This window comes from Pelobates fuscus, chromosome 3, assembly GCF_036172605.1.
Source record: "Pelobates fuscus isolate aPelFus1 chromosome 3, aPelFus1.pri, whole genome shotgun sequence".
Classification (NCBI taxonomy): Eukaryota; Metazoa; Chordata; class Amphibia; order Anura; family Pelobatidae; genus Pelobates; species Pelobates fuscus.
In genome coordinates, this window is record NC_086319.1 from 109,411,749 (window position 1) to 109,435,452 (window position 23,704).

The 23,704-nt window shown below is 34.3% G+C and overlaps 1 protein-coding gene across 1 annotated transcript; it reads left to right on the plus strand.

The window, feature by feature from the left end:
• The first annotated feature begins 6,581 nt into the window (after window positions 1-6,581).
• On the plus strand, window positions 6,582-23,060 carry LOC134601661 (AF4/FMR2 family member 4-like). The gene is made up of 13 exons (XM_063446178.1): window positions 6,582-7,265; window positions 14,419-14,788; window positions 15,435-15,931; window positions 16,615-16,697; window positions 16,830-17,046; window positions 17,666-17,754; window positions 18,664-18,727; window positions 18,898-19,034; window positions 19,584-19,655; window positions 20,275-20,368; window positions 21,988-22,031; window positions 22,451-22,671; window positions 22,933-23,060. Exons 1-13 carry the CDS (start codon window positions 6,582-6,584, stop codon window positions 23,058-23,060), a joined length of 2,700 nt encoding a protein of 899 aa, XP_063302248.1.
• Window positions 23,061-23,704: the final 644 nt, after the last annotated feature.

Genomic DNA, 23,704 nt, shown 5'->3' on the forward strand with positions numbered 1-23,704 from the left:
GGCTGCTGTCCTGAATTTCTGTTTTCATGAGGTAATATATGTGTGTTTATAGATTTCTGCTTTATTTTAGTAGCTTTAATGTCTTCTATAACAATGTTGTTTTTTCCATAATCTTCATAGCTTTATTAATTCACAATTACCACTTGTAGTACAAATTGTGTTTATATTGGTGTGCATGATCCTATATAATGGGATCTTTTAATTGTACAGTAAGATTAAGAACTTGCATTCCCCATTTTAGAAGGAAAATACAACTTCCCTAAATATGTCTAAAGTTTTATATAGTAATTGTTTTCACATTTTGAACTTAAATTCCAGCCATCTCCTCAATCACATTATATTTGAAGGCAATTTGTTTCTTTTAGAAACATACAAATATTCAATATTGGGTTTTGTCAACCTGGAATGGAGAGGAAAATAACTTAAGCCCATTACATATTAAACTTTTATTGTAACCTTCCAACTTAATTTTTGAAATAGATATGAATTAAAATGTATTATATTGTTAGTGTTTTCATGGCTTGCAGGCATACTAACTCCTACAAATATTCTAATTGAGGAAGGTTATTGTCTTTGGTTGATTTATCTTAAGCAATTTTTAATGGATAGGCTACTACATACCTGACCATAAAAGTCCACATTTTATGAAATCTCACAAATTGAAACTAAACCTGTAGAGGACAGTTCAGTCTTGTTTTTGTGCAAATTTTGACTTCAAACAGCAGTGTGTTTTTTGATGCTTGTGGCTTTACACATTGTGAACTTAAATTCCAGTCATCTCCTCAATCACATTATATTTGAATATAATTTAATTATTTTAGAAACAAAATCTGTTCAAATTTCCACTATAAAGAAAGTTCTAGCTGTTCTCAGTTTCATATTGTGTTTTGGTCTACCTGGAATTCTATGAAAAATAAATTATTATATTATATATTATACCTTCATTGTCACCTTCCAACTTAATTTTTGCACTTGATTTGAATTTAAAATGATGACATTGTTAATTGTACAGTAAGATTAAGTACTTGTATTCCCCATTTTAGAAGGAAAATACAACTTCCCTAAATATTTCTAAAGTTCTCTAAAGTATTTGTTTTCCCATTGTGAACTTAAATCCTAGCCATCTCCTCAATCACATTATATTTAAATATAATTTAATTATTTTAGAAACAAAATCTGTACAAATTTACATTACAAAGAAATTGCTAACTGTTTTCAGTTTCATATTGTGTGTTTGGTCTACCTGGAATGCTGTGAAAAATAAATTATTTCATTATGTATCATACCTTCATTGTCACCATCCAACTTAATTTTTGCAATTGATTTGAATATAAAATGATCATATTGTTAGTGTTTTTATTGCTCATAGGCACACCAACTCTTGAAAATATACTCTAATTGAGGAAAGTTATTGTCTTTGTTTTTGGTTGATTTGCATTTAGACATTTTAGACAGCAGAGTGTTTTGTCATTTTTGTGGCTTGACATGGCTGCTGTCCTGAATTTCTGTTTTCATGAGGTAATATATGTTTGCTTATAGATTTCTGCTTTATTTTAATAGCTTTAATGTCTTCTATAACAATGTTGTTTTTTCCATAATCTTCATAGCTTTATGAATTCACAATTACCACTTGTAGTGCAAATTGTGTTTATATTGGTCTGCATGATCCAATATAATGGGATCTTTTAATTGTACAGTAAGATTAAGTAAAAAATGTAAAATCCTGGGGGGGAGGAGCGATGTAGTAGGACGTGCACGGAGGAGCACGGAGGAGCACGTCCGCCTCGTGGAGATGCTGACGCGCTAGGGGAGTGAAGTAGCGTGAAGCCCCTGATGTCTCGTGCAGCCGCGCTTGAATCTGCCTAAGCTAAACCCGGTAAACCCGCAGGCCGCAAGTCGAACCTGCAAGTGGAAAATCGCCGCTTGCCTGCAGCCCAGCTGAGCCTTACTTGCAGCTACAGCCGTACCCCAGCTTGACTCCAGCTTGATTCGCCATCCAGATACCGCCGATACTGCCGACGAGGTGAAAGTTGATCCGCCATCCGGGTACTGCCGACACTGCCGATACTGCCGACACTGCCGACGCTGTGGGGGTTTGAGGCAGCGGAGAGTCTGACCTCAGTCTGACCGAGTCTGACCGTTGGCGCCCAGACGAGGGCAACTGGAGATAAGACTCCCCTAATTGAAACTACAACTCGACAGACAAGTGAGTTTTGGGAGTCAGGGGTGCGAATTAGAAGGCATAGAGGTATTACTGTAACTGCTGAAAAACGGAGGGTCCGGTATTAAAATCGGAGCAGTGTAAAAAAAAAAAGGGCAGTGAGCAGTATAAAAGGCTATAAAAAAGGGGTGCCCCTAGAGATTTTAAGTTTATAAGTCTCAAGACAAAAAGGAAAAAGGACTTATAACTCAGGGCATACGAGCAATATCTTGAAGAAGCTGAAACTATAATATATAATACTAATATATAATAAACTGCATAAGACCGCCTAAGATATCTGGCTAATAATAAGAAGCACCCTTTTTGTGTACTTTTTTGGGTACTCCTGTTGGAGACAGAAAGAAACACTTGGGAGGAGCAGAATAAGAAAGATGAATTAGCTGTTGCTGTTGCTGTGGTTGCATTACTCAATACAAAGGGCAGTGAGCTGAGGGAAAGCAAAGGAGAAGTAAGGGAGAAGGAAAAAAAGAAAAGAAAATAAAAAGGAGAAAGAAGAAAGAGACAGAAAAGAAGAGATAAAGGGGACTTCCGCAAAACATTTAAAATAATAAATAAATAAAGAAGCGTCAAGAGACATGAAATATAGAACATAAAGAAAGAAATAGATAAAAGAGAGAAAAAAAAGGGGGGAATAATAAAGACCAAGTGAATCTGGACTAAGGAAGATATTAAGCTGCATAGCACTTCTCATCATAATTAAGCATAACTAAGCACCTGGTTAAAGAGGGATTAAAAGAGGAGAAGAAAAGGGGGAAAGAAGGGAGAAAGATAATTTTTTTTTTTTTGCCATGGCATCAAGGAAAGGTCAAGACAGTAAACAGCTTACTAAAAGATATAGAGAAAAGAAACAAGAAGGCAAGACAGATAGGAGGCTCTCTTTTTCAGCGTCACAGCTAACTCAGAAACAGGAAATAGATCATCAGAATGCATCGCATTCTTCATCTCAATCTCCTAAAGAATCTGAGAATTTGTCACCAAAGAGCCTAACAAAAAAGAAATTGTCTTCTAAAGAATATAGTGCGGAAGAACTACACAGCTATCTTGAGTCTTGCTTTGAACGACAACCAGATAAGATTAAGACCGGAATCCATGAGGGTCTTATGGAATTTAAAACAGAGTTAATACAGTTGGAAAAAAAATGTAAGCAACATGAAGAAAAATTGGAAGCTCTGGAATTTCAGCAAGTCTCTGCAGAAGATAATATGAGAAAAGCAAATAAAAAAATAGCTGAATTGGAACTCAAAATTGCAGATCTGGAAGATAGGTCTCGACGTAATAATTTAAGAATCCGTGGTATTTCAGAATCTGTTAATAATGATATCTTGCAAGAGCATATAACGGAGCTCTTTGTGCAATTAGGCATACAAATGACAAATCCATTACATTTTTTGGAAAGATGCCACAGAATTATGAAACCAGATTTTGTGGCGCAAGGTGAGCCTAGGGACGTAATGATCTGCTGCTCGACATACAAAATGAAAGAACAAGCGTTAAAAGCAGCTAGACTCATCAAATTGAATAATCCATATAATAATATCATGATTTTTCCGGATATCTCATATTATACCAGGGTGAAAAGAAAACCGTTCGCACTATATACAAAGATTCTACGGCAGAAGAATATTAGATACTCTTGGAGGTATCCCTGCAAATTAATAATCTCTCATGAAGCACGGACATACGCTTTCTCAGATGTCACGGCAATTGCAAAGTGGTTTAGACAGCAGAACTTTGATCAGACTAATCTAACAGCGGGAGACAAAGTATGAAATGGAGAAGAAAAACAACAGAATTTAAAGGGTTTATTTTTTATTTATTTTTTTTCTCTAACTCAGAAGACATAAAAAGAAAATAGAAGGACACTATTGGTATCTTAACCCTGAAAACATAAATCAGTTATCAGATATCCTTGAGGAGATAGACATTCACAATGGACACTTTATTTGTTTATATGTTATAAACCTTTAATGGTATTAGGAGGATAAATGGAATTTAGGAGGAACAAATGTAATACAGAGGTGAAGTTGGTGTATTATAAATTATAAATGGTATTGGGAGGACAAACGTTGCACAGAAGGATCAAAGGAAATATAGAGGCACTATAATAAGTATATGTATGTAAAAGAGAGTTGATTTAAATGAGGTCACTTAATATATACAAAGATATGAATATTTTAAAGAAATAAGAAATAAGAATACATTTGAATATTAAAGGGCACGGGTAGAAAGGGAAAGAAAGAGAATGATATTCACTAGAGATTGATTACTGTTTATGATTATAAATGGCACGGAATATAAAGGTGGAGGTATAATATTGAGGCTAATAATGTTCACAAGAAAAAGGTATAAATTGAGGCTAATAATGTTCACAAGAAAAAGATACTGATAGATAGATACTGATATGGGTCACAGAATGGAATATGGATGAGAGTAAAGATATAGAGAAGGATAAATGCATATAAATTGAATATACATAAAGATTTGATTTTTTTTTTTTCTCGCTCTCTCGTGAGATGATGTTTGATAGTAGCGGGATAACTAGGACTGCTTTTTTGAAAGTTAACTTGATGTAATATGATCAGGAAGGAAAAAAAAAAGAGAAGAAAGGGAAAACTCCCCAAAGAGGGCGGTTCAGCATCAAAATACTGATCCGGATTAGGATCTATTTGGAGGCCCTGTGAAAAAAAAAGGGGTTAATCACAGGACCATCCACACTTCCTTAAGGGATGTCTATTCGACATTTAGTGTCTTTCGTATGTGTTTTATGTTGTTTGGTTTGTCATAAGTTGACGCAGGTGGCTAGGAAATACAAAACTCAATTACATAGGGTAAAAGATAAGGCAATAAAATATCGAAAGAGAAGGAAAAAAGCAGGATCAGAAATATATGATTAGTGTTGTCTCAATAAATGCACAGGGCTTGAACTCTCCTCAAAAAAGGAGATTATTATTTGAACGGGCAAAAAAAGAGAATGCGCAAGTGGTAGGAGTACAAGAGACCCACTGGCGGAGAGATGATAAGATAACATTCAGTTCTAAAGATTTCTTCACCTCATTCTGTTCGTCGTATAAAGATAAAAAAAAGAGGGGAGTTGCTATTTTTTTCTCTTCAGCATTAAATCTCTCCACAAAGTACGTGAAAACTGACAAAATGGGTAGATGGATTATTTTTATAGGGACAATAGAAAATCAATTATATACAATTGCGAATATCTATGCCCCAAATACTTCCCAGATACCGTTCCTTCACAAGTTTTTTGTACAATTAGAAAAAATCAAGCAAGGACGTACTATTGTCATGGGTGATTTTAACCTGACTATTGACCCTAACTTAGACAGAAGCTCTGAAAAGACCAAAAGCCCCTCTAGAAATATCATTAATTTGGCAAAAAAAAAATCGTAATATTATTCAAAATGAAGGGTTCTCTGATTGCTGGAGGATTTTTCATCCCTCAGAGAAAGATTTCACGTGTTTTAGTAAGACGCACTGTTCATACTCAAGAATAGATTTTATATTTGGAGATCGAAGCTTATTGGAACATGTGCAGTCTACAAATATAGGCACGGTCACGTGGTCGGATCATAACATGGTAAAAATTAAGCTAAAGAATAATAATTTAAAGCAAAGACCAGATTGGAAATTAAATAATAAGTTATTAATTACTAAAGTGAATAGGGAACAGATTGCCAATGAGATAGATATGTACTGGGAGGAGAATGACAATAATGAAGTGTCCTCGGACATAAAATGGTGCGCATTTAAAAGCGTTATCAGGGGCCATCTAATTAGTCTAGAAGCTAAAGATAAGAAAAATAGACAAGAATCCTTATCTAGTTTATATATTGAATTAAGTGAACGCCATAAGGAAAATATTGTTGCCCCGGGGAGAACCAGGTCAAATCAGATCAGGATCATAGAAAATAAAATCAATGACATTTTGATGTCTAGAATAAATAGAAACCTACAGATTATGAGAATGAACTACTATTATAGGGGCAATAAGGCGGATAAGATCCTTACTAATAAAGTGAAGAATCAACAAAAAAATAAACTAATTACAAAAATAAAACAGGGAAACGATACTATATTGGATCCTAAGAAAATTGGAATGGTATTTAGAGATTATTATTATAATTTATATAACTTACCGACGATATCATCCCAAGAGGATATAAATAATTACCTCCAGAGTATTCATATCCCTAGACTTAACGAGCTACAATTAGAGCAATTAAACACAGAGATATCTCTGCAAGAAGTCCTGGATTCAATAGATTCTATGAAAAAAAATAAGGCCCCAGGCCCAGGCGGGTTTATGGATTCTTTTTTTAAAATTTATGGGGATAGACTGGCCCCGGGGATGGCGGAATGTTATAACTTAGCGATTAACACCGGCAAATTACCTAAGGAAATGCTGGAAGCAAATATTACTCCTATTCTAAAAAATAACAAAAATCCAGAAGAAATAACGAATTATCGACCTATTGCCTTATTAAATAATGATTATAAAATTTATGCCTCAATTATTGCCAATAGAATTAAGAATATAATTTCTTTCCTGATTGCGGAGGATCAGGTAGGCTTTATACCAGGCAGGATGTCCTCAAATCATATCAGGAGGATATTAAATATATTTACTAAAATCCATGAGAATAAAACTCCTTTCTTAGTGATGGCCTTAGATGGAGAAAAGGCATTTGACAGGGTCGGTTGGAATTTTATGAACTTAACACTAAAAGCTTTTGGATTTGCTGGCCAGATCCTATCAGCGATAATGGCCTGTTATTCCTCACCATCTAGCAGGATAGTAGGAGGGGGGATTAAGTCAGAGTGGTTTACGCTATCAAATGGCACACGCCAAGGCTGCCCTCTTTCTCCACTACTATACATCCTAACGGCGGAACCTCTAGCATATGAAATACACAACAATACGGATATAACTGGGTTTAAAAAAGGGGGCAAGGATTTTAAGATAAGTCAATATGCCGATGATACCTTGATAACGTTAACCAACCCCGGTAAGTCAGACCCATCTGCCATGCAGGTAATTGAAAGATATAGTTTCCTGTCAAATTATAAACTTAACGTTCAAAAAACACTGGCATTATCCTTCTATATGGAGGGAAGAGAATTGCAACAGCTAAAAGAACATTTTGCCTTCAAATGGGAAAAAAGGGATTTGTATATCTTGGAATTAATATAGTGAAGGATCCAGAGAACACAATGAAGGCCAATATAATTCCCCTTATTAGAGAATGTACTCACTCTCTGAAACAATGGAACGCCTTGCAGTTATCATGGTGGGGAAGGGTTAATTTTATTAAGGCATATGTTTTCCCTAAGTTTATTTACTTATTGAGGATGATTCCTTTACAGATTCACCCTCAACGGCTTAGACTTGTGAATAAACTATTCAGGGATTATATTTGGTCTGACAAGAAACCTAGAATTGGCCAGGATCTTCTATACTTGAAGTATAAGGAAGGAGGGATTGGTTTTCCAAACATTTTTTTGTACCACCAAGCGTCACAGTTGATGCATACTCTGCCTTTAATTAGGCAGCATCCGTGCTCACAAGATTGGTTTAAAATAGAAGGGGCAGATATTACAGATCCATATAATAATATTAGATTAATGTGGCCGACAAGAAAGAACAGTAGAAATAAAAATATAAGTTGTAGGACGGATAATCTGATAACTAGATCGCTCTTAAAGTTCTGGCTACTTTCAAAAAACTTTTAGACCTGAAAAACAAAGTCTTACCTGCTCTTACTTTTAAAAATGTAGACATATGGATGGAAAAGATGGATACGTCCGAATGGACTAGATTTGGAGTAAAAAAATTAGCGGACCTTTTAGTAGATGGGAAGATTATGCCCTTTGCTGAGATACGCAGAATATATGGTATTTCGCTCTCACAATCGTTTAATTACATTAGAATCAAAAGTTTTTTGCAAAGCGCCCTTGGAAGAAATATGTGCTCTTTCTCATTATCTAAATTAAATGCGTTGATAGATTCAGAGAAAAATACTAAATTACTAACGAGATGCGTTGAGATTATAAAAATGATAAAAAGACCGGTTTACCCTATAGCTAAAAGTAAATGGGAAAGAGATTTGGCAATAAAAGTCGATATAAAGGAATGGTATAAGGCTTTACAATCAGTTTACTCCACGATACACTGTCTAAATATCAGGGAAGCACATTTTAAAATACTTAATAGATGGTATATGACTCCTAATAAGATTCAGAAATTCACAAAAGAGATAATAGGACTAAGGAAGAGGAAATAGGACTAAGGAAGGTTTTATAAAATATTGCCGGATATCCATCAGGGCCAGGCGCTTTATTAGGTTTTAAATTATTTATTGCCTCTATAATCTCCGTTAATAGAATTGGGGCATTAAGTCTGTCTAAATTTGAAGTTTTTATTTTGGGGAGTTTAAGACTACTTAGGAATCTATCAATTTCTAGGTCAGTAGCTTTAACTTCATCCAAATTGTATAGAGAGCCATAGTAATCTACAAAAGCCCTAGCAAAGCACATTTTAAAATACTTAATAGATGGTATATGACTCCTAATAAGATTCAGAAATTCACAAAAGAGGGGACATCTAAATGCTGGAGATGTGGAAATGAGGGAGCAAATGAATTACATATATGGTGGGACTGTGCACCAATTAAGGAAGCCTGGGTTCAATTAATGGATCATATAAATATATTTTTGGACTTGAACCATTCTTGGACCCCAGAAAATTTGCTCTTACATCTGAATCTACCGCAATTAACTAAAGATAAGAGAGATCTTTTGATTCAGGCCTTGATGGCCTTTAAAATGGCCATCGCCATAAATTGGAAGGGGACAACAATAGATTCTTGGCCACAAATTAAGGCATCTATTATCATTCAATGTAAAATGGAAAGAGGAATAGCCTCTAATTTAAGCATTAATAGTAGACAATATGAGATATGGGATGATTGGTTAAAGGTCCTTGGGAATTAATGCTGGTATGTATATATTGGGCAGCAATTTTTCGGTAATTTCTGACGGTAATTTCTGGAGTGGAAAGTTTAACCTAACTTTATGTAATTTGAGGGCAGAGTTGAATGAACAAGATAGGATGGTCAACTTTGTCTATGTTTATGTTTATGTTTCCTAGTTTATATGTATGTCTTTATTTGTCGTATTTATTTGTACACATAGTAACATATGTAGGATATGTATGTAATCTATGATATGTATATATCTATGCTGTTTATAGGAAAGAAAAAAGAGAAAACTAATAATTAAATAAATTTTATAAAAAAAAAAAAAAATGTAAAATCCTGATATCCACAATTGAATATAGCAGAAACGAAAGAAGAGGGAATAAGACAGACATATTTGGTATAATTAATCAATAAATAGATGAATAATTTAGTTTAAAAACTGGAAAAGTTAAGATTAAGTGCTTGTATTCCCCATTTTACAAGGAAAATACAACTTCCCTAAATATTTTTAAAGTTTTATAAAGTATTTGTTTTCCGATTGTGAACTTAAATTTCAGCCATCTCCTCAATCACATTATATTTGAATATAATTTAACTATTTTAGAAATAAAAAACAAACAAATTTACATTACAAAGAAAGTGCTAACTGTTCTCAGTTTCATATTGTGTTTTGGTGTACCTGGAATGCAGAGAAAAATAACTTAATCCCATTATATATTAAACTGTTATTGTAACCTCCCAACTTAATTTTTGCAATTGATTTGAATTTAAATTGATCACATTGTTAGTGTTTGTATGGCTCCCAGGCACACCAACTCTTATGAATATTCTAATTGGATGGTTATTGTCTTTGTTTTTGGTTGATTTGCATTAAGCCATTTTTATTGGATAGGCTATTACATACCTCACTGTAAAAGTCCACATTCTATGAAATCTCACAAATTGTACTTAAACCTGTAGAGGACAGTTCAGTCTTGTTTTGTGACTCATTACATATTACATTTTTATTGTAACCTTCCAACTTAATTTGTGATTTTTGTGGCTTGACATGGCTGCTGTCCTGAATTTCTGTTTTCATGAGGTAATATATTTTTGTTAATAGATTTCTGCTTTCTTTTAGTAGCTTTAATGTTTTCTATAACAATGTTGTTGTTTTTCCATAATCTTCAAAGCTTTATGAATTCACCATTACCACTTGTAGTACAAATTGTGTTTATATTGGTCTGCATGATCCCATATAATGGGATCTTTTAATTGTACAGTAAGATTAAGTACTTGTATTCCCCATTTTAGAAGGAAAATACAACTTCCCTAAATATTTCTAAAGTTTTATATAGTAATTGTTTTCACATTGTGAACTTAAATTCCAGCCATCTCCTCAATCACATTATATTTGAATGCAATTTGTTTCTTTTAGAAACATAAAAATATTGAATATTGGGTTTATGTCAACCTGGAATGCAGAGGAAAATAACCTTCCAACTTAATTTTTGAAATAGCTATGAATTCAAATTGATTATATTGTTAGTGTTTTCATGGCTCGCAGGCATACTAACTCCTACAAATATTCTAATTGAGGAAGGTTATTGTCTTTGGTTGATTTATCTTAAGCAATTTTTAATGGATAGGCTACTACATACCTGACCATAAAAGTCCACATTTTATGAAATCTCACAAATTGAACCTAAACCTGTAGAGGACAGTTCAGTCTTGTTTTCTGAACAGATGCAGTCTTTGACTTCATACAGCAGTGTGTTTTGTGATGCTTTTGGCTTTTCACATTGTGAACTTAAATTCCAGTCATCTCCTCAATCACATTATATTTGAATATAATTTAATTATTTTAGAAACACAATCTTTATAAATTTCCACTATAAAGAAAGTTCTAACTGTTCTCAGTTTCATTTTGTGTTTTGGTCTACCTGGAATTATGTGAAAAATAAATTATTCCATTATATATTATACCTTCATTGTCACCTTCCAACTTAATTTTTGCAATTGATATGAATTTAAAATGATCACATTGTTAGTGTTTTTATTGCTCACAGGCACACCAACTCTTAAATATACTCTAATTGAGGAAAGTTATTGTCTTTGTTTTTGGTTGATTTGCATTTAGACATTTTTAATCGGTAGACTACTACATACCTAACTATAAAAGTCCATATTCTATGAAATCTCTCAAATTGTACTTAAACCTTTAGAGGACAGTTGAGTCTTGTTTTGTAACCAAGGGCATTCTTTGACTTCATACAGCAGTGTGTTTTGTCATTTTTGTGGCTTGGCATGGCTGCTGTCCTGAATTTCTGTTTTCATGAGGTAATATATGTTTGTTTATAGATTTCAGCTTTATTTTAACCCCTTAACACCGCAGCCAAATGTACAAGTTGTGAACGAAACAAAATGTAAACAAAACCTGTCATTTGCGCTATATGTCTGTCAAACCGTAATTCACCTCTTTCATATTAAATGCACCCCCCCTTATTATATATCATTTTATTCAGGGGAAACAGGGCTTTCATTTAATATCAAATATTTAGCTATGAAACATAATTTAATATGAAAAACATGGGAGAAAATAAGATTTTTTTTTATTTTTTTAGTTCTACATGACATTTTAACTGTCAATGTCATAATACTGTTTGCTTTAACTGCAATAAAATACACATATTTGTATTCAGCAAAGTCTCACGTGTAAAACAGTACCCCCTATGTACAGGTTTTATGGTGTTTTGGGAAGTTACAGGGTCAAATATAGCGTGTTACATTTGAAATGGAAATTTGTCAGATTGGTTACGTTGCCTTTGAGACTGTATAGTAGCCCAGGAAATAAATTTACACCCATAATGGCATACCATTTGCAATAGTAGACGACCCAAGGTATTGCAAATGGGGTATGTCCAGTCTTTTTTAGTAGCCATTTGGTCACAAACACTGGCCAAAGTTAGCGTTAGTATTTGTTTGTGTGTGAAAAATGCAAAAAACGCCAATTTTGGCCAGTGTTTGTGACTAAGTGGCTACTAAAAAAGACTGGACATACCCCATTTGCAATACCTTGGGTTGTCTACTATTGCAAATAGTATGTCATCATAGGGGTAATCTTCATTCTTGGGCTACCATAGGGTCATAAAGGCAACGTAAGCAATCTGGCGAATTTTAATGTGAAAAAAATGAAACACAAGCCTTATATTTGACGCTGTAATTTTTGAAAACACCATAAAACCTGTACATGAGGGGTACTGTTGTACTCGGGAGACTTCGCTGAACACAAATATTTGTGTTTCAAAACAGTAAAAAGTATTGCAGCAGTAATATCGTCCGTGTAAGTGCTGTTTGTGCGTGAAAAATGCAAAAAACGTCAATTTTACTGGCGATATCATCGTTGTAATACATTTTACTGTTTTGAAACACTAATATTTGTGTTCAGCGAAGTCTCCCGAGTAAAACAGTACCCCCCATGTACAGGTTTTATGGTGTCTTGGAAAGTTATAGGGTTAAATATAGTGCTAGCAAATTAAATTCCTTATACTTTCGGCATGGGTTGTCAGGCAGGTCCCGCTAATTGTAATTAATTAGGATACCTAATTATGTAAAATTATTACATAAATATATGTGTAGAATTAATATATGTATATATATACATATGTGTATATATACGTATATATATATATATTTTTTTAAATATTTTTATTTATATATAGTGATATATACGTATATATTTATGTATATAGATATATATATATTATTTCGTTCTATGTGTATTTTGATATAAATATATATATATTAACATCACAATACAGTTAGAACGAAATAAAACACATCTATATATTTTTTAATATTTTATTTTTAATTATTTATTTTATTTTATTTTTTTACGTATTTACATATTTTTTTTTATATTATTTATAAATATATATATAACAATAATTATATATATATTTAATCAGTATCAGTCTACGTGTAATTTGATATTAATATATATATATATATAATTATATATATATTAATATTAAAATACACCTAGACGGTGTATGTGTATGTGTGTATATGTGTATATATATACTTAGATCATATATATATAATATATATATGATCTAAGTATATATATTTTTTTTTTTACACTTTTAACTCAATTTTATTTCATTTTCAGCCAGCAGGGGGACCAACTGTCATTACAGTTGGTCCCCCTGCTGGCAATGCCTGAGCCAGCTATCCTGGCCATGTGATTGTGAGGTCCTCGCAAGGACCTCACTCTCACATGACCGGGAGGGACCGGAGGAGGCAGATCTGCCGCGGGGGGGCTCCCTGGGAGTCCCCCCAACCGCGATCGCCGGCGTGGGACCACCGGCGACCGGGTAAGTAAAAAAAAAACGGCGGGCGTATATTTACGTCCTGCGACGTTTAGAGCTGCTTTTAAAAGGACGTAAATATACGTCCGCCGGACTTAAGGGGTTAATAGCTTTAATGTCTTCTATAACAATGTTGTTTTTTTCCATAATCTTCATAGCTTTATGAATTCACAACTACCACTTGTAGTACAAATTGTGTTTATATTGGTCTGCATGATCCAATATAATGGGATCTTTTAATTGTACAGTATGATTAAGTACTTATATTCCCCATTTTAGAAGGAAAATACAACTTCCCTAAATATTTCTAAAGTTTTATATAGTAATTGTTTTCACATTGTGAACTTATATTCTAGTCATCTTCTCAATCACATTATATTTGAATATAATTTAATTATTTTAGAAACAAAATCTGTACAATTTCCACTTCAGAAGAATGTGCTAACTGTTCTCAGTTTCATATTGTGTTTTGGTCTACCTGGAATGCTGTGAAAAATCAATTATTCCATTATATATTATAACTTCATTGTCACCTTCCAACTTAATTTTTGTAATTGATTTGAATTTAAATTGATCACATTGTTAGTGTTTTTATTGCTCGCAGCACACCTGTAGAGGGCAGCTTAGTTTACGATGATCAAGTGTAAACTTTAAATTCCTACAATAGTGTGTTTTGTGATTTATGTGGCTTGACATGGCTTCTTTTGGAAATTGAGGTAATATATTTTTGCTGATAGATGTCTGCCCCATTTTAGTATCTATAATGTCCTTTATAACAATGTTTTTTTTTTGTTCATTGTATTTGTTGCTTTATGAATGTCAGAAATTGCAATTAATTTAATTTTAACTTTTCTTTTAGTCTGACCCTCCATCATCAAATAAGTGGTACTTGGGTAACTGGTTGAAGAAGGGGAATCCACACAAAGTGTCTCTTGCATCTTCATTAGATACTAATATGGTATCATCCCATGGATACAGCAAGGAGAATCAAGAGCAGGGCACTAGAGCAGGAAATACAGAATCATGTGGTCCAAAGGAGTTTACCACTTCTTTTACCCCCACCCGAGACACCAAGAATGCACAAAAAGGCTCTGAAAGCAGACGAGGCAGAAAGAAGTCTCCATCTCAATTTCAAAACACCACACTAAGGAGAGATATTTTGAAAAATCAGTCCAGACATTTTGCAAAGGAATCTGTAGAGGCACCACGAGATGGACTCAAAATAGAGAGTGTTCCTCTAAAACTCTCTATTGATGAGGATGATAGTTTTTTTCACTTTTCATCATTGTTTACTCCTATGAAGAAGCTTCTTTCACCCCTTAGAGACCCCGAGGATCAGTTATCTCTTACTGTAAAGACTGGCTTAACCCTGTTATCCCCAATACCTGGACAGCCTTACAAAAAATCAGGGCAGCCCAAAGTTGAAAAGACAGAACCTGAGAAGCAACAAAAAGAGACCAAGAAGCAGACAGTGAAGAGCTCCAACAATGGGAAGTGGAAGCACATGGTACGTAATCTTATCACATGCACATAGAATATTTTTGTTTTTCACATAGTCTGCATAGCTTTGTAAATGTCAAAATTTATGATCAATTATTTTTTTAACTTTGATTTATTTATTTACTTTTTAGGCTGACCTTTCATCTTTAAATAAGTGGCAGTTGGGGCAGGGCACTGAAGCAGGTTATACAGAATCAAGTAGCCCAAAGGAGTCCACCACTTCCTCTACCCCCATCCAAAACACCAACACTGCACAAAAAGGCAATGAAAGCAGCCATGGCAGGCATAAGTCTCCAGCTCAATATGAGAGCACAACACAAAGGAGAACTTTGTCCAAAAAAGCTGAAAAGGCATCTGTTGAAGCACACAAAATAGAAATTGCTACTACAGCAGAAATTACTACAAATATGCCCCCTAACAGACCCAATGCTTCTACAAATGGCTCTCACAAACCCAACATGAAGAAAGAACCCAAATCCTCTCCCTGCCTTGCAGCAGAGAATAAAAAGTCTAAGTCTTTACCTAAATCCCTTCAGAAGTCCAGAGAGTTTGTAAAAACATCTTTAGTCCAAACGTCTAAAAATTCAGAGAGCAATAGAACATCTACTCTAAAACCCTCCATTGAGCAGGAAGATATTTTTTATCGCTCATTATTAACTCCTATGAAGGGGCTTCTTTCACCCCTTAGTGACCCTGAGGATCAGTTACCTCTTATTGTAAAAAAGGACTCAAACCTGTTGTCCCAGATTCCTGGATGGCCGTACAAAAATGCAGAGCAGCCCACGATTGAAAAGATTACACCTAAGCAGCACCCAAAAGAAACCCAGAAACAGACCGAGCAAAGCTTCAATAAGGGGAAGCGGACGCACAAGGTTAGTTATCTCAACACGTACACAAAGAATTGTTTTGAAAATGATTTATTTTGTTTTCTTTTTCTGTCACAAAACACCACATAATTTTAAACTTATAGTAAAATTAACTTTATATCTCTTTCCAGTTTAACTTGCTTTCACAGCTCTAACTTTTTCATAATGAAAATGTTTGGTCCCTTCTGTAATTTTACTCCTGGACAAAAGACACATGATTTTATTCCAGAAATGTCATCTGTCCTTGTGTGGATATTTGTTTTTGTTTTACACTTTCACTATTCTGACCACTAGCATAATTTGCATTGGTTACTGAAGTTTTCCTAAACAAATATATTTTCCCACTGTAATGGGGTTCTCAATATTGTCTCATTTTGTGTTATTTGCAAACCTAGTTCTCCAAACAATTGATTCGTGTGCTGTCTAAATAGCCATTGTAATGTTTCTTCAAGGACATCAAATTGAAACTGAACAAAGCTTTGTTATACTCTTGGCTAGGTGTCCCAAGTTTCCATTCAGATTAATATAAATAATAAATGTTAAGATTTATTGACTGACATGAATTCAATAGAAAATTCAGATTTTTATTTTTTCTAAATAAGGGTGTCTTTAAAAACTCGAGCTTTGCACTGTGATTGGATATTTTAAAATATTTTATTTTTATAGAATATGTACATTTTTTTTAACAGAATGATGAAGAATTAAAAGGTAATGATGCCAAGAAACAAAAAGTAGAAGAAAAGACCACAAACTACAAAGTGCCCAGTAAAGAGTAAGTACTATATCTGATCTTGTTTATTCATTCACTATGTGTGTATGTTTGTATTGTGTGTGCGTCTGTGTAACCTCTCATGTACATTGTGTTGCAACACCTCATTAATATATTTGTTTTTTCATGTTTCAGGTTGTCAAAACCAAATCCTGTAAAGGAAAGAGAGTTACTCCCTTCACCTGCAACCCCTGCTCTACAGAAAGATTTCAAGTCGGAACATGGGTCTCGTAAAAGAACCATTAGCCAGTCTTCATCTCAGAAATCCAGCAGCAGTCTCAGCACAAAGGATAGTGGCACCGAAAGTAAGTCTTCTGATAAGCAAAGAAAAAGTAGCACTGAGGAGACAAAGGTAAACATTGCAATGGTTTTCCAGACAGAAATTCTTAGGGATGATAGTTACAAAAACCTGATTTGCCCAAGTTAATATCTTTAGGGATTGTTAAATCCAACAAATGTTGCATTGTTTGTTTACGAAGTGGAACATGTTTACGTCTTAAACTGAGTAAATCCTTCTTCAATGGTTGTAGTGTGCAGCTGAGTATTGTTAAACCAGTACATCGTCCAATCCAATTGGATTCAGCTACAGACCCTTAGTCTGTAATGAAGTCAATAAGCAATGTAATAGCCAACAATATATTTTCAAGGTTTTATGTTGCTTTCAGCCAACATGCGTTTAACTTTAAACCAGTTTATGGATATAGAACAAATCAGAAGCACATTTCTTACAGTTCTGACAATATAACTTGGTCCATTATGGGACACCCAATGTATTGTTGTGAAGAAGAGTTCCACTGTCTGGATTAGATCTGATTCATAAATAGATAAATAGAATGCCTATTCCACTCAGGTTTTTAATTTATTTAAAGGATTTTCAGTGATGTAGACATCACAATTGGAACAGCAGTAACAACAATATAGTCCGCAAAACTTTACTTTGTGTAATGAATTGTACATTTCTTCCTTTCCAGGATAAACCCTCATGTAATACAGCTTCTGTCGCTTTTGTGCCAGCAATAGATAAAAAATTGTGGAGAGCAAAACTGACCTTCGAAGACAGGTGAGGCATTTGAAAAACAAAATAAGCTCTTTAACATGGTGTTGTACAGATAGACCTTTATGATAGTTTATAACATGAAAGCACAAACAAACAAGTTAATTATTTAACATGTTAATCAGCAAAAAATATATTTTTTGACCATATCGGATTTACACCTTAACAATCTCTGGGAAGGACTCTCAAATGGTAACACAAGACAACATGTTTTATCTTTTTTCATAAAACTAAATAGCATTTTTCTTTTCAAAACTATTTAATGTATCTGCAGTTCTATTCTACTTCAGCTTTTGTTGGATAGAAAAAATAATGCCGACCATGTTGTCCAGCAAGAGCTCACTTTAAAGGTCCCTGGGCTATTATAACTTTTGACTTCTAGTGTTAAACAAACACGTTGCTTAAATGAACACATCACATTAGAAAACTCAAAAACACCAAAATGTGTCCATACAACAGATGGCTTTAAAGGTCCCTGTGCTATTATAACCTTCTAGTTATAAGACTTCTAGTGTTAAACAAACACATTACTTAACTCTCTCTATTAGATAAATCTTTAAGATTGTAGAAAACTCAAAAACACAAAACAAGTAAATCATTTACAATGTTTGTCAGCAAAAGAATATTTTTGATCTACACATTAACAATCTCTGGGGAGGTTTGGGGATGCTGGGGATAGGTGGTGGCTACAATCTGATCTTAGGGCCCAACTGCCATTGTCTTCTGTCCATATAAATTGTCATATAGACATAACTCCGAGGATCAGTGTAATAATGATTTGTATGCCTTGCTTTTCTCTCCAGCACTCAAATGGTTAAACTAGACAATATGTTTTATCACTTATTTCCTTTGCAATGAGTAGTTTCATAAAAAATTGGTATGAAAACATCTCTTAATCCATTTTGTCTCTTCCAGAACCCATTCGGCTGATCACTATCTACTGGAAGCGAAGAAAGTAAAGCACAAGGCTGATGCGTTGGTAATGAAGTACCCCCAAATCTTTACAAAGGTGCATTTTACTTTGCTTACGTTTATTCTGGCGGGTGGAAGATAGCGGATTTTGCATGTATTGTTGTAATTTTTCAGTGGGTTTGTCTTTGTATTTTTCTAACCTGGCAAAAAAAAATATCTTTTTTATTTCCTTTGTAGTCAGACAGGTTCGAGAAAGCAGTACTCTACCTTGATGCGGTGCTTTTTTTCATTGAGTGCGGAAACGCTTTAGAGAAGAGTGTCGAAGAATCAAAATCTCCATTTCGGATGTATGGTGAAACATTAGAGTTAATAAAGTATGTATTTTAATTTGAACTTTCATTTTTATGGGATGTGATATGCTTGTAATATTATTACTTATTAAGCAGTAGTTTGAGTTTTTTTTTTTGTTTTTTGTTTTTTAAATCACTGCCCATGTTTTGTGCAGAGCATCAAGTAATATATTAGAGATAGGAACACTTTTCTGTGGATGCTCTATTTTTATGGCATCCAGCTTAAAACCAAACTAGGCTGTAGGGAAACCAGAACAAGGCAGTGTTAATATTATTAATACTTGCCATAACTCCTGCAGCCTGTGGTGGGTGTCACCTTGCCTTTCCTCTTTGGCCACTGCTCAACTCCTGCTCTTTTGTATTCTGTACAGATTAGAATGATGAATTTAAATACTACCAGGGGTCTGATGTAGTCTATTCTATTAGGAATCTTAGTAGTGGAAGAATGTTGTTAGAAATGTGTGGCCGCTGTGTGCAGTGAGGCTTGGTGAAAGTAAACGTTAATGTCTTACAAATATACTACTACAACAATTAATTTTACTATCTTTTAATAAGTTTGCATTAACTTTCTAGGTACACCTTGAAATTGGCATGCCCTGCAGCCCCTGATGCTACATCAGCTGATAAGAGACTTGCTGTTCTTTGGTATGTATTTTTTCACTCTTGCATTGTAAACCAAAATCACACCATTGTCAGAAAACCATAACCGAGCGTTAGCTGATATTAATTCTGAAGGCAGATAGTAGAGCAAATATCTAAAAGTGGAAATATAAGCCATGCTATGTTTTGCCTGTCTCCATGCACAACTTCTTCACTTTCCAGTAGATATGTCTATAAAGTGTATGCCAGTGAGGTAGTCATTGGTTGGACTTAAAAAATATGATCTGTTTGGAATAGCCAGTTTGAAACCGGATGCTTGTGAATCATACATTGCGTACAGATACTTCTAAATGTGAACAGATAACTAAAAGTTCTAGGTATATATGGCAGGGAGTTTTATAATCAAAGTGCTATTCTCCCTTAAGATTTGCAACCAGTTTGGTAAGCATGACTACCTGTACTAATAGGAGAAAAATAATACCAATGTCAACAGTTAGTACCACATTGTTTTCCTTTGCTGGTAGATATTTTAACAAAGAAATGTATCAGCTAATAAAACACTATGCTAAAATGAATCATCCAGCCAGTGAGATACCTGGTCTACTAACTAATACAGATTTTACATGCTGCATATTTAGTGATTGATTTTGTTGTGTCTCCTCAGTCTTTGCTGTCAATCCCTTTTGTACTTGAGGTTATTCAAACTGAAGAAGGAGAGTGCATTGGTAGATTCCAAGACATTAACTGAACAGCTAAAGGTAAGAGCTTTTTCAGAATGGTAGCAATTGTTTGGTATTTCTATATATTGTATTTTTAGGGTCTTTGGGTTATTCTTTTTTATTTTATATATATATATATATATATATATATATATTTGTGTTGTCAGTGATTTTGTTTAGGACTGATATTTTTGAATACGCATGACTGATTTAAATTGAAATATTTTATAGAAATGTAGATGTAAGGTACTATTTACATACTTGAGATTAAAACATTTTTTAAATCAAAGAATTGAACATAATTTACAAGCTGGGGCTAAGATGATATGTCTATTTTTAAACAACAAAAGAGTTAATAGAGTCTCTGCTTTAGCAATGAAAGCTATTCTAAAACTTGATGCACCTCCTGTTATTACCTCAGTTCAAAAATGGGAGAAAGAACTAAAAATAAGAATTAAAAGGGAAGACTGGTGTACGATTATATCTAAAACAGCCAAAAATATTCATTGCTTAAATTTACTGGAAACACTATATAAAGTAATAAACAGATGGTATTTTGTCCCCACCAGATTAGCTAATATGTATAGCTCGACCTCACCCATATGTTGGAGATGTAACCGACAAGTGGGCTCTTACTTACATATTTGGTGGGACTGTGAGAATATAAGAAACTTTTGGCAGGAAACTTTTGTTATTATTGAAAAATTGATTTTTAAGCCTATACCCAAATGTCCAGAAAATGCTATTCTACACTTAAATATTGATTCTCTATCTCAGAAAGATTCTACTGTCTACATTCATTTTATGATAGCTGTAAAAATTATAATAGCTAGGAATTGGAAAAACTCACTTCCCTTCTCTGTAGATAAACTTCTATCTCAAGTAAAGTTCCAACTGGGGATGGAATCCCAACTAGATAAGTTTCATGGCAAAGACTTGAAAGCCAAAGATTATAGCACTTTTTGGAGAGAAAAACTACAAAATGATAGCGGTAATTAGGTTTGTCCCTGAGTGATACCCAGGTCACACTTGCTAAACATAGGGGCTGTTAACCGGCAAAGGACCCTGGTGTGACTCTGAGACTATGTGATGAACCAGCAGATCTCCCCTGCTCTCTTTTCGGCATGCAAGGTGATGTAATGTATATGTGATGTAATGTATGTATATGTATGTATGTATATGTATTTATTGTACTTTTTTGTGACTAAACCGCGAAGACTAAGTAGTATGTAACCAAGCACAACGAATGTTTTTGTTTTTGTATGTAAAGAAAGAAATTAATTATAACGACAATAAAAATTATATAAAAAAAAAAAAAAAGAAATGTAGATGTAAGGGGTAATTCTTATCAGGTCCATAGTTCAAAGTTTGAATCCTTCTACAATTAAATATTGTACATGATTCAACTTCCATGTACAAATCTTGCGTATTACAGGTACATCTTCACATGTTTATACTTCTGTTTTATACATTTTGTTGGTGATATTATTTGTAGATGTATTCATTAAGAATTTTTACTTATCTGAAGTTCACATTAGGAGGATAATAATATACATAATAATAGACTGGTTGTGGTCCTGGAGGATTAAATCATAAAGGCCCACTGTAATTCCAGGGATTTTATTCAATATTTAACATGTTTTTTTTTCCCTTTGCAGATCTCTTACGGTAATTCTCAAGCTCCATCTCCTACCAGGGGAAGGTAAGACGTTTGCTTTAACTACGTGATTTCATTTCTTTGTAGTTAAATGTTTGGAACATGCCTTGGAAAGTATTTTTGGGCAATATGTGTCTAGAAAACAGAAACTAAAACGTTTTTGTTTTAAAGCAAACCTGCTTTGGCCTAAAATTTGAAATGAACTTCGAAAAGTGCCCAGCACTCAGGAGTTATAAATAAATGTATTTTAAACCACTCAAGTGTTCCTTTTATACCTGCAAGGCATAACATTTGCAAACACGTAAGGTTATGCAGTAATTTGTAGGCTTCTTAACAATCAAAATATATGTGTTTTCTATATTTAATCGCTCTGAAATGGAACTGAATGCAAGTATAATTAGAGGCAGCATGCTCTTTTTGACTAAAGTTAAATCCTAACAATGAATTTTTCATTTATCATACAGCAAATCCATGAGTATGCCTTTCCCAGTGTCTCCGAAGCTGTCTCCCGGCAATTCTAATAGCTATTCCTCCAATGTGTCCAATACTACTGGAGACACGTCATTTGTGACTATATCACAGAAGATTCACCAGATGACAGCCAGCTATGTCCAGGACACGTCCAACTTCCTTTATGCCACTGAAATTTGGGACCAAGCAGAACAACTCTGCACAGAGCAAAGTGGTAAGGTTTCTTATTATTTACATAATATGTAATAAACTGCTTAGTTACTCTGTATTAATTATTATATTTATTCTACATTAAAGGGCTGCAATAGTTTACAATTACAATTACAACTACTAGTGAAAACATACTTTAAAAAGATGAGAAGCCCTTGCTCTGATTTTAGTCTAGATACTGGATTCCAGCTTGACATGGAATATTATAACTAGAAAAAAAGGATATTGGCCTCATATTTACATTTTCTTTATTTCTTCTCTCCAGAATTTTTTTCTGAACTGGATAAAGTTATGGGCCCCCTGAACTTCCATTCCAGCACCATCCCAGAACTGGTATGCTACACCCGTCAAGGCCTGCACTGGTTACGCCTTGATGCCAAGTTGAAACATTAATGACCCCAACCAACTAGAATCCTTTCTTGCTGCCTCTAACTGTATCCACAACACTGTGTTTTGTTGAGATTGCAAGACTGACATAATTTACAGATTGGCTGGTCACGATGGACAAAGAATTCTGTGCGTCTTTTTTTCACACATATCCTTTAAAAATAAGCTTTGCTGTTCATCTTGCTAAAAGACACTATCTTTATTTTTATTTAAAAATAATTTATTTAAAAATTCCTGGGTCGGTCGGGTGGGGTGATGACGTGATTGCGTGAGCACGTCGAGAGGCGGAGCTATGAGGAGCGGGCGCAGGCTTGGTGAGGGGAGATGAGGCGAGGACGGACGCTGAGAGACTCGAGGTCCGAGGCTGCTTGAAGCGAAGTCGAAAGTTTAGGGAGATTTGGCAGCATAATCTCCCTGGAGACGAGCAGAAAGCCGGAGGGTTAAAAAGACATCATAAGTGTCACGGAGATCAGGAAGTGGATACCTAAAACACTGACAAAAAGATAAGTGCACGCTAGTCTTACTCTTACTAGGAGGTTTGCTAAGCGTTGGGCTAAAAGCTGGTTGTCTGTGTTGCAGGGGGTCGGAAAAAAAGGGAAAAAAAAAAAAGGGGGAATAAAGAGGGAAAAAGGAAGCCGTTACAATTATTG

Excerpts from the sequence above, each read along its gene's own strand:
- LOC134601661 (XM_063446178.1), top strand. The coding sequence starts at position 6,582 with ATGGCGGAATGTTATAACTTAGCGATTAACACCGGCAAATTACCTAAG. Across the intron at positions 20,369-21,987 it reads CATTAACTGAACAGCTAAAG|ATCTCTTACGGTAATTCTCA; the intron begins GTAAGAGCTTTT and ends TTCCCTTTGCAG. Across the intron at positions 22,672-22,932 it reads ACTCTGCACAGAGCAAAGTG|AATTTTTTTCTGAACTGGAT; the intron begins GTAAGGTTTCTT and ends TCTTCTCTCCAG.